Source organism: Anguilla anguilla, chromosome 1, assembly GCF_013347855.1.
Source record: "Anguilla anguilla isolate fAngAng1 chromosome 1, fAngAng1.pri, whole genome shotgun sequence".
Classification (NCBI taxonomy): Eukaryota; Metazoa; Chordata; class Actinopteri; order Anguilliformes; family Anguillidae; genus Anguilla; species Anguilla anguilla.
The window spans coordinates 77,856,962-77,872,767 of NC_049201.1; the positions used below are offsets into that span (position 1 = coordinate 77,856,962).

At 47.5% G+C, this 15,806-nt stretch overlaps 1 protein-coding gene across 1 annotated transcript; it reads left to right on the forward strand.

Moving 5' to 3' along the window:
• The first annotated feature begins 3,888 nt into the window (after nt 1-3,888).
• On the forward strand, nt 3,889-15,501 carry bsdc1 (BSD domain containing 1). The gene is made up of 11 exons (XM_035389292.1): nt 3,889-4,002; nt 4,684-4,741; nt 4,924-5,040; nt 6,159-6,326; nt 7,009-7,063; nt 8,444-8,559; nt 9,091-9,159; nt 11,068-11,155; nt 12,927-13,427; nt 14,321-14,424; nt 14,755-15,501. The coding sequence occupies exons 1-11, from the start codon at nt 3,992-3,994 to the stop codon at nt 14,785-14,787; spliced, it is 1,320 nt and encodes a 439-aa protein (XP_035245183.1). The 5' UTR covers nt 3,889-3,991; the 3' UTR covers nt 14,788-15,501.
• Nucleotides 15,502-15,806: the final 305 nt, after the last annotated feature.

The following is a 15,806-nucleotide window of genomic DNA, read 5'->3' on the forward strand; positions in this document are numbered from 1 at the left end:
ATGCCCTGCAGCCGTCATAACAATGACAAACAGCTTCACTGTGACAAAACTGAGCAATGCTAAACAAATGATATAAAAATGAATCGATATATTGCCTACAGAACTGAAAGCTGCTCGACAGCCAAAGACATCTATGTTTTTATTGGGTTATGATATGACCCTCTGATATGGCATAAGCAAATAAATACATATTTTCATATCGAGAGCCATTCCTTCTTTTCACACAGCTACTTGCATTTTTGGAGACGTGCCTTGAGTTCAGTCGGTTGAGCGCTGCCCTTTCCTGCTGCTGTCGCGGTGTTTGAACCGGTTATGTAGTGACGTCACAATTTAACATTTTTTTTTACAAGGTTCGTAGAAATATATTCTACTTTAATTTGTCCCTCCGGAGAACCAAAAAGGCAAGTGTTGACCGTTTAAAAAAAAAAGAAGTAAAAAGCAGGAAAACAAGGCCATGAATGTAAACAGAGTGAAGTGGGGTTTATCCAGAACACACAATCGCTGTCCACTTATCAGTGTCTGGGGGGGGTTAGGGAAACACATGCTGAATCTCCCACATCTGACGAGCTGAAGAGGAACGATGAAAGGTTCCTTAATTGGAGAGGCACTCTTGTGCTCCCCCGCCTCCACCCCCACGCACACACACATACGCACACGTACACACACGCCCCTCTCTCGCCGTCTCTGTGTCCCATGAAAAAACAGTGCGGAGCGGGACAATGGCGGCCGGTGGGACACAATGGGGTCGGGCCGCCCCCCCCCCCCATCCCCCCTCCCTCTCCCATCTCTGACACGCGCCCGGCCCCATTCAATATCCATTTCATCAGAGTAACAGCTACCTCCACGCCCGGGGGCCCCTGACACCCAGACCCAACAAAAGCGGTTACACCCTAATTTATGGGGACGCATTGACGTTGCGGGGACCCCTGCTTGTTGTCAGCTGTATTTTGGCCTAAAAAAGGGGACGCAGCTGCGGGACAGCCCAAACTGGTGGGACTCTCGTGGAGGGAACAGGGCCTCTGGTGTCACCTGGTCCTCCCCGCCCCCCCGCCATTCCCCCGGCCCTCGAAGAACACAGGTTGGGGTAGGAAGGATTAGAGATGGGGGACTGGGGTTCCTTTAGCGGGGTAATTAGGGATGTTGACTCCAGCAAAACTGGGGTTTCCGCTCCCGCGGCAGATGGTGTGGACCCATGAGAAGGGCAGTGTGTGTGTGTGTGTGTGTGTGTGTGTGTGTGTGTGTGTGTGTGTGTGTGTGTGCATATGTGTGTGTGTGTGTGTGTGTGTGTGGGCGTGTGTGTATGTGTGTGTGTGTGTGTGTGCGTGTGTGTATGTGTGTGTGTGTGTGTGTGTGTATGTGTGTGTGTGTGCATATGTGTGTGTATGTGTGTGTGTGTGTGTGTGTGGGCGTGTGTGTATGTGTGTGCGTGTGCGTGTGTGTGTGTGATTGTGTTTGCATGTGTGTAAGTGCATATGTGTGTGAGTGTGTGTGTGCATGTGAGTGTGTGTGTGTGCGTGTGTGTGCATGTGCGTGAGTGTGTGTGCGTGTGTGTGTAGGTGTGTGAGTGTGTGTGTGCATATGTGTGTGTAAGGATCAGATCAGTAAATGAGCAGTGCCTGTGCAACCTTCACTGCAGCCCTGACAAGGTCTAAACACGACAAAAACAAACAAACAAACAAAAAAAGATAACTCAAGTGATAAAATGACATGTGGCTTGTATATTCAGGGATATTGTGTTATCAAGGAAGAAGAGAAGCAGACAAAACAGAAAATAAACAGCAGGGATTGCCTGTCTGACGTTTATCAACACAGTTAATCATCCCCTTTTTATCCCTTCCTGTGGTGACTAACTTGACTGTCCTCTCATATGCAGTGACATCATCACAGAGTGCCAAAGTCAAACCGAGAGTTTAAAACATTAGTGTATTTCACAAAGCAGGATGACTGAGCTTAGTGGATAATTTCTCTGAGTATAAATATGTGTGTGTGTGTGTGTGTGTGTGTGTACAAAGAGGAAATTTTGAAATTTAGTGCAAGATGAAGCTCTTTGAGAACTTATGATGAAAGGACGGAACTTGAGAAGCTCACAGAACCCTGATGAGATCACAGCAGGGGAGAGTGTGAGAGAGCTGCAGATGAAAGTGAATACGGATGATAGGACACCCGATGTTCAAAAGGAGAGCGAGAAACTCCCCCCAACACACACACACACACACGCAAACACACACACGCTTGCTGCACACATACGCACGCATGTCCACAAACACACACGTACACATGCACACACACACACACACACGCAAACACACACACGCTTGCTGCACACAAACAGCAAAAAGAAAGGAAATGAAATTGTGAAAAGGGACCAGAGGTAACGGTCGTTGGTAAATGCTGGGACCAGGCCCGGCACACTGGATTCTCCATCAGGTCTCATCTCTGAGTTTCCACGGTCTGGATTCAGAGCCCGCGTTCATGGTCATTAGGCATAAGCACAACTGGTGCCCCGCAATGTGTGCAGGACAGATGGATGTTCAGACTGGAGGAAATGCTAATCAATAGATGAGTGTTTGTTGCCCTGGGACCCTGCATAGGGAAAAGTAGGTAGAGTTAATTAGGAAAGCGACAGGGCCCAATTAGTGGGATTTGGGGGTTGGACAGAGCAGGCATATTGCAGAACACATGGACACAATATGCCACTTCTGGATGCTGGGAAACTTCAATTAGGAGATTGGACTTTTCCAGAAGGTTGTTGTCTGACCTTTTTTTTTTGGATGGGGGGGGGTGGTTGGGTGGGTGTTTCTTTTCTTTTCCCATGCTAATGAGAGGGTCACAGCTGCGGTGAGGGCCGCAACGCACGCACACACACACACACACACACACACACACACACACACACACAAACACAGACACACACACACACACACAAACACAGACACACAGACACAGGCACACAGACACACACACACCACACACACAAACACAGACACACAGACACAGGCACACAGACACACACACACCACACACACACAAACACAGACACACAAACACAGGCACACAGACACACACACACCACACACACATGCATGCACACATACAGACACACACACGCACATACACACATATAGATACATACACACATGCAGGCAGGCACACACACAGACACACACACACACACACACTCACATACACACATATACACACAAACACACACAAGCAGGCACACATACACACACACACGCACACACATAAGCTCCATCGATTGGCCTCAGGTGCAGATGTAACAGTAGCTGGTGTCATTTTCATGACCACAGACAAGCAGTTTATTTTTCTGTTTCAATACTGCAATAAAATAATGGTGGACACAACTATGAATATTTCAGAAAGTGCCTAAGGACATTGGACAAACGTAATTATCTCAGTAGAAATGTAGCAAGAACTACATATGAAAATACTTTTGTGTGCTGAAAATGTCCCTTCTGTGCGTGGAAAAGTAATACACAGTTGTGTAGTTCCAACTACAACTAATTCAGCTGAAATACTTGAGTATAAAGTTCCCTTTCATAAACAGGTCCTTTACAAATCTGACATAATGAATAAACTCTTGAATTTTACAATTTTATGTGTAAACCAATGTAAACATTTTAATTACCTTCGTTAAATTGAGCAATTTACATGACTTCGAAAGATAGAGTGCATATCGCACGTGCAGTCATTAGTTTATGCGAGAACCCGTTCCTTGAGCGTATCGGAAAACAAGACTTAAGTAACCGTACTGTTTGACCCTTCACGCACCCCGTAGCGAAATTGTGATTGAACTATATATCTAAAAAATATAATGTGTATCTGTAGTGAATATGTACGCACTGTTTTATAATGTCAATTAGAAAATGTATTTTAATTAATTTTGAAAGGTGTATCTTTTTTTCTTCATCTGTTTGCTTAGTCAGTTGGGTCAGAGTTCAGTAAATATTGATGATGTCATGCGCTGAAAATGGCTGAAGGGTGAGCATTATGTCGCTGGAATCTTTATTGTTTATTTTCTATCAGACTTCGCTACCCAGTTCAAAAATGCAATTTGGGATTATTATGCAGAACTTATCGGCTCGATGCACATTTACGTGTACAGCTGGTAATGATTTGGATGTGCTTGTTGATGCAGTTTGTTTTTGCGGATTAATACAAGAGGAAGTCCGTCTGGGTTTGTTTACAAAAATGTTTTAGCATTGACACAGCGATAAGGAAAATGACATGCGAACGTCAGTATCGTATTTTTATGACTGTGTATTTCATTATTTTGATGAATGGGGGGAAAATATGACATTCTTGACAGACACGTTTTACTTTTGTCATGTAAGCTAAAAGTGGCTAGCTGACGTTAGCCAGCTAGCTAACTAACGCGTTAAATGGGTTTCACATTAGGCTCGCTCATAGTTTTATTTCAGATGGATTAACGTTAACTGTTTGAAAATATTGGTTGTATTTTCAATGACGACATCGTTCGTTAGCTCGTGTTGGGTACTATATGTTCAGTGGGACGCGTTTGCTTCGGTGTAAAATGATTTAACGTCCTGGCATTTCCCTGCGTTTTTTATTTATTTATTTACCAGCGTTCAGAAGAGAAACTTAAGAAAGAGAGTGTAACATTTGCTAAAGCGTTGCGCCTGTTCTTTCCTGTGTAACTAGGGAAGGAGGTTGGTGGGGAGGCTGGCTACAGCAGGGCTTCCAGGCCGTTAAAGACAAGGTAGGCCTTGTGACGTTCACCCAGCGTGTAGCATGGTGTGGCTCCAAGCGTGTATTTGAAGAAAATGTTTCTAAAGCCGCCCACCCGTCTCTAGTGTGGCATGCCGTGTGTGATTGTAATTGTCACGGTAAATCGTGCTCTGTGATGTGCCGTTGACGTTACTTTGAACTTCCATTTCACAGTCTTCTGAAGCGTACGAGTTCATTAAGCGAGATCTGACAGAGTTCTCCACCGTGGTGCAACATGACACGGCGTGCTCCATCGTGGCGACGGCCAGCGCCGTTCGGAGCAAACTGGCGGTGAGTAATTCAACCACAGGGCAGTACGTCAAACAGGTGGACATTATAGATGGCGTCCATTAAAGAACGCGAGGTGCACATTGACGAAGCGGACGAAGTGAACAGACGTTTGCTTGCTGATATTATCATCAGAAGGATGCCTCTGTTACAGTATTTATGAATTATGCTATCATTATTTAATTGCTGAATTGCATACTTCTGTTCATTTACTGGCATTGCAATCGCATGATTTATTGAAATTCAGAACCAAGTACTAAAATACTTTATATTACGCACACATATTTACATGCATGTACAGCATAAGTGAATAAGGGAAAAGTGAGTCACCCTGTCATGGACAGCTCCACCAGTGGGGAGGCCAAAAAAACAAAGGTTTTTTTTTTCTAACATTGGTCCCCGGGCTGCTGTCAGAATCTCATTATACATTTATAATGTAGGATCTGGGCCTCTTGAAGAAAAAAAATGTGGGGCTGTCCTGCAGCAGATTAAAAGAAAGCTCTAGTGGTGTAGCAGTGGTGAGGAATTGCTGGGAATGTGCAGGTGGCTTTGAGGTTGACTGAGAACCTAAGCACCCGAGTTTTAGCCATGTTGAGCTTAAGACGATGGTCCATCATCCAGCATGAGATGCCCTTCAGGCTGAGATGAAGAGTGAGTCCTGAGTATCAGATGGAGGCAAAGAGAGGAAAAGCAGAGTGTTGTTGGCATAGAGATGGTGGAAAACCATGGGAGACACACACCCAGGAAATGATATAAGCTTGTGCAGGGGAAAGAGGAGGGGAGCCAAATACAGAGCCTTGGGGGACCCCTATAGGAAGGCCCTGGACATGAGACAAGCCACCATCCCAGAAAACCCTAAAGAAACATCCAGAGATGCAGGATTCAGTCCTCTTAAGAGCAGTGAGTTCCTGAGTGAGGTCACGGTGGAGAGGAGGATCATGAGTCTACGGTGTCGAAAGCTGCAGTAAGTTCTGGTAGGATCAGAACAGAGGAGATGGAAGATGCTGTAACTCATTTGGTGGAGGAGGTCTAATCGTCCCCTGGCTTTTTGGAGAGTGGCGTTGGTGACGAGCCAGGCAGTCTGTCTGAAAAAGTTTACCCCCCCCCCTTTCTGTCCACAGGTGGAAGGGTCCACGGAGACCACAGAGAAGGTGAAGAGGAGCCTGTCCAATCTCCTGGGCGTGATCACGGACACCCTGGCCCCGCCCCCGGACAAAACCATCGATTGTGATGTCATCACGCTCATGGCGACCCCTGCTGGCACGACAGAGGTGTACGACAGCACCAAGGTGAGCCGCGCCAGCGAATCGCGCGGGTAAACTAGACATTACTAGACAATCTAGACATTACTAGACAAACTAGACATTACGATCAGAGAGCCCTTATGCCTGTGCTGATTAGCCTGTCTGTGGTTATTAAAGTGCCAATCCTCAAGTTTTTTCAGTTTTGGTGGATTTGGCAACATCTGTGGTGATTGGTGGTCGCAAAAGTTTAATTTCAGACTCCAAATACCAGAGTTCCATTCTAGACAAAGCTATTGCTAGGAGCACGTCAAGTGCTTATTTTTCTGAGGAGGTAATCAAGCAGTAGCATATTTTTGAGAAAGAAGACCTGCCTAGAGACTACCAACAATGGTGTCTTACACGGTAGGTTTGAACAATGTCTCAGACCTCATTCAGACCTCCGCTTTTTGGATTTTAGGCTCTTTCTCTTTCGTCGTGCAACTTCCTATGTGTGCATCATCCTGTTTGAATACTGGGCTGGATCGTAGCACCTGACACCACTGGTGGATAATAGCATATATAGGAGAACTTTCAGAATGTAAACACATTGAATCAATATTGCTACAAATATGCCAGTGTGAAAAGGTATCAAAAGTGGCATTTTAAAATGAGAAAATACTAAGGATCGCCACTTTACCCATATTGCATTGTGTGACTGTGTTGTTGACCTGGCGTCTCTGTTTCGCAGGCCCGTCTGTACAGCCTGCAGGCAGACCCGGCGACGTACTGCAATGAACCCGACGGTACGTGCCGTTGCCGTCGTTACCGCCGTTCCCTAGACATTGCTGCCCAGCGGAGGGCTGGGAAAAGTCTGCTTTGCGCACCGGCGGCCCTCCGTCACATGATCAGGGCCGTTCAGCTGACTGGCTTCAATGGGTGACGTCATCGACATGATCAGCTTTAGCTTTATGAACTCTGCTCGCTCAGAGCTTGCTGTATGCCTTCAGGCGATTGGTCACTCAGAATGTTTTACGCACAGTCGTATTGCACTGGCTACACGCGTTGCTGCGACCACCACACTCGATTTAGGGATTGCGCATGCATAGGCATGCTGTCCATTTTCCTCTAATGAAAAGAGAAGGCAGCATTCCTGTGGGGCATGTTGGGCGAGTTAAGAAAGCACTTTTAGTCTTTTAGCATCTGTGCTTTGCCCATTTAGCCCCAGCCATATCCTGTTCTAGAACGTTCTGTTTTGCCAGTTTCCCCTCTACACACATCTTCCTGTTTTTGAGTCTGGCTCTGGCCTGGCTTGTGATGGGAGTTAGCCTCACCGGGGTGGAGAGAGCGCACACAGCCACGTTTCAGTGCTCACGACGCTGGGGCCACAGTACATCGGCTCCTGTTCTAGAATGCTCTAGAATGCAGTGCCTGTGAGACCTGCTTTTCCTGTCCCACGGCCCAGGAGGGCTTGGTGGCCCTATTGCTCCTGCAGCACGCGTGTTTTTGTGCTCTTCCGTTTAAATGGTGCTCAGTATGAAATGCAGTGAGACGCTGTGCAGTGCTTACGTCTCGAAGATCGTATTCTGTAATTTAAGGAGCAAATATTTCATTCGATTCCCTCCTGGGTTTTGAAAATATGTCCGTCCCTTTGATAGTGACTTGAGACACTCCTCTCTGCTGTGTGTAGGTATGCGTTTGAGTAGGCCTGTCTCCTCTCCGCTGTGTTTCGCTGTGCGTTTGAGTAGGCCTGTCTCCTCTTCACTGTGTGTAGGTATGCGTTTGAGTAGGCCTGCCTCCTCTCTGCTGTGTGTAGGTATGCGTTTGAGTAGGCCTGTCTCCTCTCTGCTGTGTGTAGGTATGCGTTTGAGTAGGCCTGTCTCCTCTCTGCTGTGTGTAGGTATGCGTTTGAGTATGCCTGTCTCCTCTCCGCTGTGTGTAGGTATGCGTTTGAGTAGGCCTGTCTCCTCTCTGCTGTGTGTAGGTATGCGTTTGAGTATGCCTGTCTCCTCTTCACTGTGTGTAGGTATGCGTTTGAGTAGGCCTGTTTCCTCTTCGCTGTGTTTCTGTGTGCGTTTGAGTAGGCCTGTCTCCTCTCCGCTGTGTGTAGGTATGCGTTTGAGTATGCCTGTCTCCTCTCTACTGTGTGTAGGTATGCGTTTGAGTATGCCTGTGTTTTGCTGCAGGTCCCCCAGAGCAGTTTGAAGCCTGGCTCCAAGGCTTCTCTCTGGAGGAGAAGAAAGGGGAGATCTCTGAACTCCTGGTCAACAGTCCCTCCATCCGGTCCCTTTACACAAAAATGGTACGGTCCGCTGCCATTCGTTGCATCCAAGGGCACTCTCATAGGTCTGTCTGTTCGGGGTGGGGCGGGGTTGGGACGTTGGTGGGATAGGCGGGCTGATTAATATCAGTACATTTTATGACTGACCGTCCTTTGAAACAGAGAAATAGTTTTCACGTTTTGATATGTAGTAAAACGTATGAGGGGGAGAATGAGAGAGTGAGAAAGAGAGGGGGAGACTCTCTTCCTGGGCTTCTGTGAACCTTTGATGATGAGATCCTGTCTGACGTTGGGAAATTGTGTCTGAACTGCCCTGTCCTTGAGCCGGTCCTCTTCACGCCAGGGAGCGATATAGCTCAGGAGGTAAGAGCGGTTGTCTGGCAGTCGGAGGGTTGCCGGTTCAATCCCCCACCCTGGGCATGTTGTAGTGTCGCTGAGCAAGACACCTAACCCCTAATTGCTCTGGTGAATGCGAGGCATCAATTGTAAAGCGCTTTGGATAAAAGCGCTATATAAATGCAGTCCATTTACCGTTTACCATTTACGCCACAGGTTCCTGCTGCGGTGGCCCATTCCGAGTTCTGGCAGCGCTACTTCTACAAAGTCTTTCAGCTGGACCAGGTAACCACGCCTCTCTGTGTCACAGCCTGTGCCCGTGAGGCAAAAGACCAGCAGATAAAGCCGCTTTCCAAGGCCTCACGTCCACAGCCACAGCCGCTGACCACCTCCGGTGCTGCCGGCACGTTCAGGAAAACGTTCCATTCGCCACCTGGTGGTCAGACCGTGCATGTGCGCGCACGCTGGTGAACAGCTGGTTTTTCTGAGGATATGTCTGTTTGTGTGTGTGTGTGTGTGTGTGTGTGTGTACATGTGTGCAGGCGCAAGCGTGTGTGTGCGAGTGTTTGTTTTGTGGGTTCTTTAGCATGAGTGTGTTTGGTGGATAAGGGCTGGCGGGTGTTTTGATGGATGGTAGGGAACAGGTGGTGGGGGCGATCGGGGGAAAGCTGCTCCTTACACAACAAGCCGCGATCGAGCGAAGGAGAATCCCAAAGTCCAGCGCTGGTCTGGGGATGATAAAATGGCGGGGGGAGTTCATGTGTGAAAACAGGAAATTGGGTCAGAGACACCAAGGAAACTCATCAAATCCGCTGAAGCGTGAGCGCTCTCAACGATATGGAACACATTGTAAATATTAGCATAAGTATAATTTTTTATTAAAAATTAATATTGGACTTGGTGTAATAGAGAGCCTGGACATGGGATTGCTGCTTGGCTGATTCTGTTGGACGTTTGTGCAAAGGTACTTGCCCTGAATTACCCCAGTAAAATGGTGGTACAAATGGATTTTATATAAAAAAACCCAGTTGTGCAGTCACTTTAGATAAATGTCTGCATAAAACCTTTTAAATTTTAAAGCTTTAAAGGTCCTGTTTCCACTTTGAAAGATCTGTGTTTGTATTGGAAGTGATGGTCGCTGGTTCGCTTCTGAACAGCTTTTTTTAAATACGCTTTTCCAACTTCCAAGTTGGCCATCGGTGTGAGTCCCAATATAATTTATATCTGGACACTTCCTCAACCTCCTTTATTTAAGGTAGCGTCACCCTCATTTTCCTGAAACTAACTTCCCGTGCGATGTAAAACATTTTTACACCTTTTAGTCAGTCTGTCAACCTCTTCAACATCTTCATTCTCCTAAAACCCTGCATTTCATTTTTGTCCCCTTCTGTTAATCTCTACTTTACCGAAGCCTACACTACAAGGGACATTCAATAAAAATGAAGTAAATACTATTTTGGAAAAAAGATTTAATTGCAACATGTTCTTGTCATCCAAGACACTTGTATTATGTCAACAAAAAAAAAATGTAAGTACCTAAACTTATTTTCTGTCGGGCCTCAAAATGATATAGCATCTTTCTTCTCTGTAAAATTAGATCTGTCACTGACGTGTCATCTACGTATGTAATTTAATTAGTCTGCTGTTCATAAATGAAAAGATAATTCATGAAATAATTATCAAACCAGCCCCTTCTGTTCCTGAGTGTTAGTCTTGTTCTGTGAGAAGCCCTCATCACACTACGCAAATGGACACAATATGGCCGTCTTGAATGACGCTGATAAGCTAGTTTGTTCTGCTGAACTGGAAGTGTGTGGAGAGAGCGGAAACGTCGGCCATTTTGTGTCGCAGGCTGAAGACCCTCCTCTTCTGACTGCAACTCTGTTCCTCTACCCCAACTCTGCCTAACCCTCAAACTCAGCCCTAAACATATGATTGGAGTAACTTCTTTTTCTGTTTTCGTGGTTCTTTGCTCTTGTTACAGTAGTGTAGTTTAATGCTCGATGCTCGGGTAGTTTAGTCCATGTTTTGTGTAACTTTGTAGCTGTAGAGTGGGCAGTGCGTTCATGAGTGTGACTCCTTTGGCTAGAACTGCATCGGGCATTGGGGCTCCTGCATGTAGTCACTGCTTGTAAGGGCTGAGCTGAAGGAGTTGAACTTTGACCTTTACCTGTTTTTTTTTTTTGTTGTCAGGAAGAGGCGCGGAGAGTGGCCCTGAAGCAGAGGGCGGAGCAGGTGACGCATTCGGAGGCCCTGGGCTGGGAGGAAGAGGAAGAGGAGGGTGCGTGTGCCACTTCCTGTTTACACTGCATTATTCATCCATCCAAATGTAATCTGATGTTCATTTTTCATGTTAGCTGTGCTAGTACGTGGCAGTCATTCCTGGGCCTGTAGGATATGACCTCCGTACCAGTCCTCTTCAGTCCTGGTTCTGCTGTTTTTGGCTGGACCGCAACAGCGGGGCCAGCCCTACAAATGCGAATGTCTGTGACTGACTGAGTGAGTGACTGACTGAGTGAGTGATGAAGTTACACCATTGGTCGGCCGAGTTATGAAGTCACACCATTGGTCGGCCGGATCACGTGTGTTAGGTCCAGCCATGTACCAGGTTTTAACCTGGTCTTGTTTGTTGCTACTCTGCGCTTAATTGATCAGATATAGCAGCCTGTTACACAGTTAACTCTCCTCACCCGGTGTCTCGGGTCTGAATCAGCTGCTGATATTAAAGCAAAGCCAAAAAACCGGCAGACCCTGCGGCTCCCCAGGCCCAGGACTGAAGATCACTGCTCTATTCACTAAAGAGTTAGAACAGAAACATTTAAAAGCATGAAGGTGTGCTTCAAGGAGGCCGAGCAGCCCCGGTGCTTGTAGGACTTGTCTGTGGGGATGAATGTCGCTCACGGCAACAGCATGCAGTAATAATGAAGGGATGTAATTCTGAGGGACCCTGGATCGCTTATCTTCAGTCCCCGGTCCTGGAGAGCTGCAGGGTCTGCGGGTTTTTAAAAAAATAACCGATTCAGACCCAAGAAGCCAGGTGAGGTGAGCTAACTGTGTAACAAACTGTGTTAACTGTGTAACAGACTGCGTTAACTGATCAATCAAGTGCCGAGTGACAACAAAATCCAGCAGAGCCTGTGGCTGTCCGGGCCCAGGACTGAAGATCACTGCCCTAGTGCGTCGTTCTGCTGTTACAGTGGGGTCATATGTGTCTGGGGCAAGATTGGGAAGTGTGGGGGGGCATCACCTTGGTAGATGTTCTTGGGTCAACTGAATGTGGATTTTAAAATGTTTTCTATGGACCAGTTTTATTTTTTCACGTTCATGAGCTGAAACTGCTTGTTAACTATCTTGTTCTGGGACTGCATAACTAAAAGCTCTACATGGGATTCGAGCACACATCTGAGCGTCTGCTTGTTAGCCAGCACGGGAGGGTTGTGTGTTTGAATCAACATGGCGGTCCACACTGCTAGCAGGTGCTACATGTACGTTGTGAGATTTCAGTGGGAGAATTTCTCTTGAATGAGCTGTGAAGTGAGAAATTGAAATTGTTCAGAAAAGTACATTTTCTCCACTACCTCTCAGATTTTAACATTCGTGTTGACTAGTGACGTGTGACGGGTTGAGTTTGAGGCGGTGTTTTGGGTGGAGGTGTGTAGCTGAGTGTGTGCTGAGTTTGAGGCGGTGTTTTGGGTGGAGGTGTGCTGAGTTTGTGGCTGTGTTTTGGGTGGTGGTGTGTAGCTGAATGTGTGCTGAGTTTGAGGCAGTGTTTTGGGTGGTGTGTAGCTGAATGTGTGCTGAGTTTGAGGCGGTGTTTTGGGTGGTGTGTAGCTGAATGTGTGCTGGGTTTGAGGCGGTGTTTTGGGTGGCGTTGAGGCGGTGTTTTGGGTGGAGTTTGAGGCGGTGTTTTGGGTGGAGGTGTGGCGGTGTTTTGGGTGGCGTTGAGGCGGTGTTTTGGGTGGAGGTGTGGCGGTGTTTTGGGTGGAGGTGTGGCGCCTCTCTCTTCAGCTGAATGTGTGCTGTCTGTTCCTCTCCTCTTCGTTTTGGGACAGATGAGTTTCTGGGCTCCGCCTCCTCGTCTCGTTTGGACTTCACGCCCCCGCTGGTAGAACCCCGCACCCCGCCCACCGACTCCGCCTCCCCGACGTCGCCCCATACCGAAACCGCCGTCACCCCCTCGGCCAGCTGCGGGAGCGCCACCCCGCCCACCCAGCTGGAGAGGAGTCCGGAGGAGGGCGGGGCCGCGGGGTCACCGGAGGAGGAGGGGGGGGCCACGGGTCCCCCCGAGGAGCTGACGCGCGGGATGGCCGAGGCCAGCCTGGGGGAGCAGGAGGTGGACGGCAGGGTCCCCCAACCCGAAACCCCGCCCACGGAGACCGACCAACCCCCAAAGACGCGAGCGGGCGGGGCCGGAGGCGAGGCCGCCGCCGCCGCCGCCCCCAGGCCCGCCCCCCGGACAGACACTGTGAAAGAGGAGGCGGCGCAGGACCTGAGGGTGTTCGAGCTCAATTCGGACAGCGGCAAGTCCACCCCTTCCAACAACGGCAAGAAAGGTGAGCCTCACCCCACGAGCGATAAGAACGAGCGGGAAACTGGGCAGTGTGGAGTGGACCACCAATATGGAGGGCTTCATTAATGCTGAGTCTGCTCCAATCTCGAGTTTATGTGGAGAGCCGATCCTGTTTTTCTCTTTTAAAACATCCATTAATGTGCCAAGTGTTTCTTGCCAAGGCTGGTAACAAGGTTTTCATTTGTGTTGAGATTACTGAAGTAAATGTCTTGGCCTGGTTCCTGTAATTCCAGCAGCATAGTATTACATTACCCTGTGATAGAGGTGTCAATTTGCCAGCTTGCTATTAAAAACACTAATAAAATTAAACACACTGGGGAAACCGAGTTTGCTTGGATCGTGTGAACCGGGTGAGTTAAAGTGTAGTGGCATTCCTGTATAGTTATGTGTCTCCCACCCTTAGTTTTCTGTTGTTCTTCGCTGCCCCTGTGCTCCGTGTGAGCCGTGGGGAGTTGGTAGGAGTTGATTCTAGCCTCTGGGGAGTTGGTAGGAGTTGATTCTGGGTGGGTTGTGGGGAGTTAGCAGGAGTTGATTCTAGCCTCTGGGGAGTTGGTAGGAGTTGATTCTGGGTGGGTTGTGGGGAGTTGGCAGGAGTTGATTCTAGTCTTTGGGGAGTTGGTAGGAGTTGATTCTGGGTGGGTTGTGGGGAGTTGGTAGGAGTTGATTCTAGCCTCTGGGGAGTTGGTAGGAGTTGATTCTGGGTGGGTTGTGGGGAGTTGGCAGGAGTTGATTCTAGTCTTTGGGGAGTTGGTAGGAGTTGATTCTGGATGGGTTGTGGGGAGCTGGTTGGAGTTGATTCTGGGCTTTTGGGGTTGGTAGGAGTTGGTAAATGTTGATTCTGGGCTCTTTAAAGCCTTGGGCCCCTTTTTTCTGCAGGGTCCAGCACAGACATCAGCGAGGACTGGGAAAAGGACTTTGACTTGGACATGACAGAAGAGGAAGTTCAGATAGCACTTTCCAAAGTCAACGCAACAGGGCCGGTACGGTACATTTCATTTATGCCAATACTGATTCTGTGTGTGCGATGATTGTAGGAATAAAATAAAAAATATTTTGATGGGTGAAAATTTGTTTTTGGGGGGGGGGGGAAAAAAAGGAAAATATCATAATTCAGTCATAGAAAACGTCAAACACTTAAAAGTATTTGTGAAATTGAAAGAATGTGATGTTCAGCTTGAACCGAAACAGTTCAGTTGGGAGTTCCTCTTGGACCCACCTCGGTACCCCTTAGATTTGCAGTAGTGCTGGTGGAACCACAGCAATCTGCACAGGGGCTGCATTGAATTGTTTTTTTTTTTTTTTTTTTTCAGCTGGAAGATGATGACTGGGAGGCGTGGGACTGAAGCCCTCCCCCTCGTGCTCCTCCGACGGCGAACCGTGTGCTTAAACGTGCGTAGCCTCCGGCCCTCGCCCCTGCCACGCCTCTCCCCCCCCTGAGATTATCGGGGGAGAACCGGAGGGGCCTTTGGAAGTGCACCCTCTGCTGGCCAAATGTGGGAATTACTCAAGGCAATAAGTTAGATTGCTGTTGTACAGGAAAAAGATAATAATAATAATACCACAAAGCTGTCGTCTTGTTCTGTTCTAATGGGTAACATTTCGGCTTTCCTGGTTACTATGGGAACAGTTCCAGATTGAGTATATTGACACTAGTGTAGGAAGGATGCTATAATTTCTAACTAATGCTTAATGGAGAGAAGGGGAAAGAGCAGAATTAATTACTTGGTGAAAAGTATGACTCTTCATTTAAGGAGAATTTATATTACCCCCCTCCTCCTCCTCCATAAATCTTCTGATATGCTATTAAATGTATGTAAAATATTGCAGTTCTTCTTTTTAAAGTTAGTGAGAAATGAATTTACTTTCAGGCTGTTGAGTTGCCATAACCTGTTTGTAAAGCTGCTTCTGTCTACGGGGAAGATAAAGTTCTATATAAGAATATTTTTAGAATATCGGTATTTCAGATAAACTTCCGCTTGCTTTGTATCTCCACTCACTAACGGTTCTGTCTTATGCAAGTAAAAATACCGTCTAAAATAAAACTGATTTTGCCTGTATTCAGTTGTGAGCTGTTCTGTGTTTTGGGTGGCTGAGTCGCTGACAGCACATTGAAACTCCGCCCAGTGGTTCAGGACAATTCACCGGTCTGGTTGTGAGTTTGGTTGTGTATGAGTGCCGGTTGTGTGGGTTTGGTTGTGTGAGTTTGGTTGTGCATGAGTGCCGGTTGTGTGTTTAGTTGTGGGTTTGGTTGTGTATGAGGGCCGGTTGTATGAGTTTGGTGGTGTGGGTTTGGTTGTGTGAGTTTGGTTGTGTATGAGGGCCGGTTGTGGGTTTGGTGGTGTGGGTTTGGTTGTGTATGAGG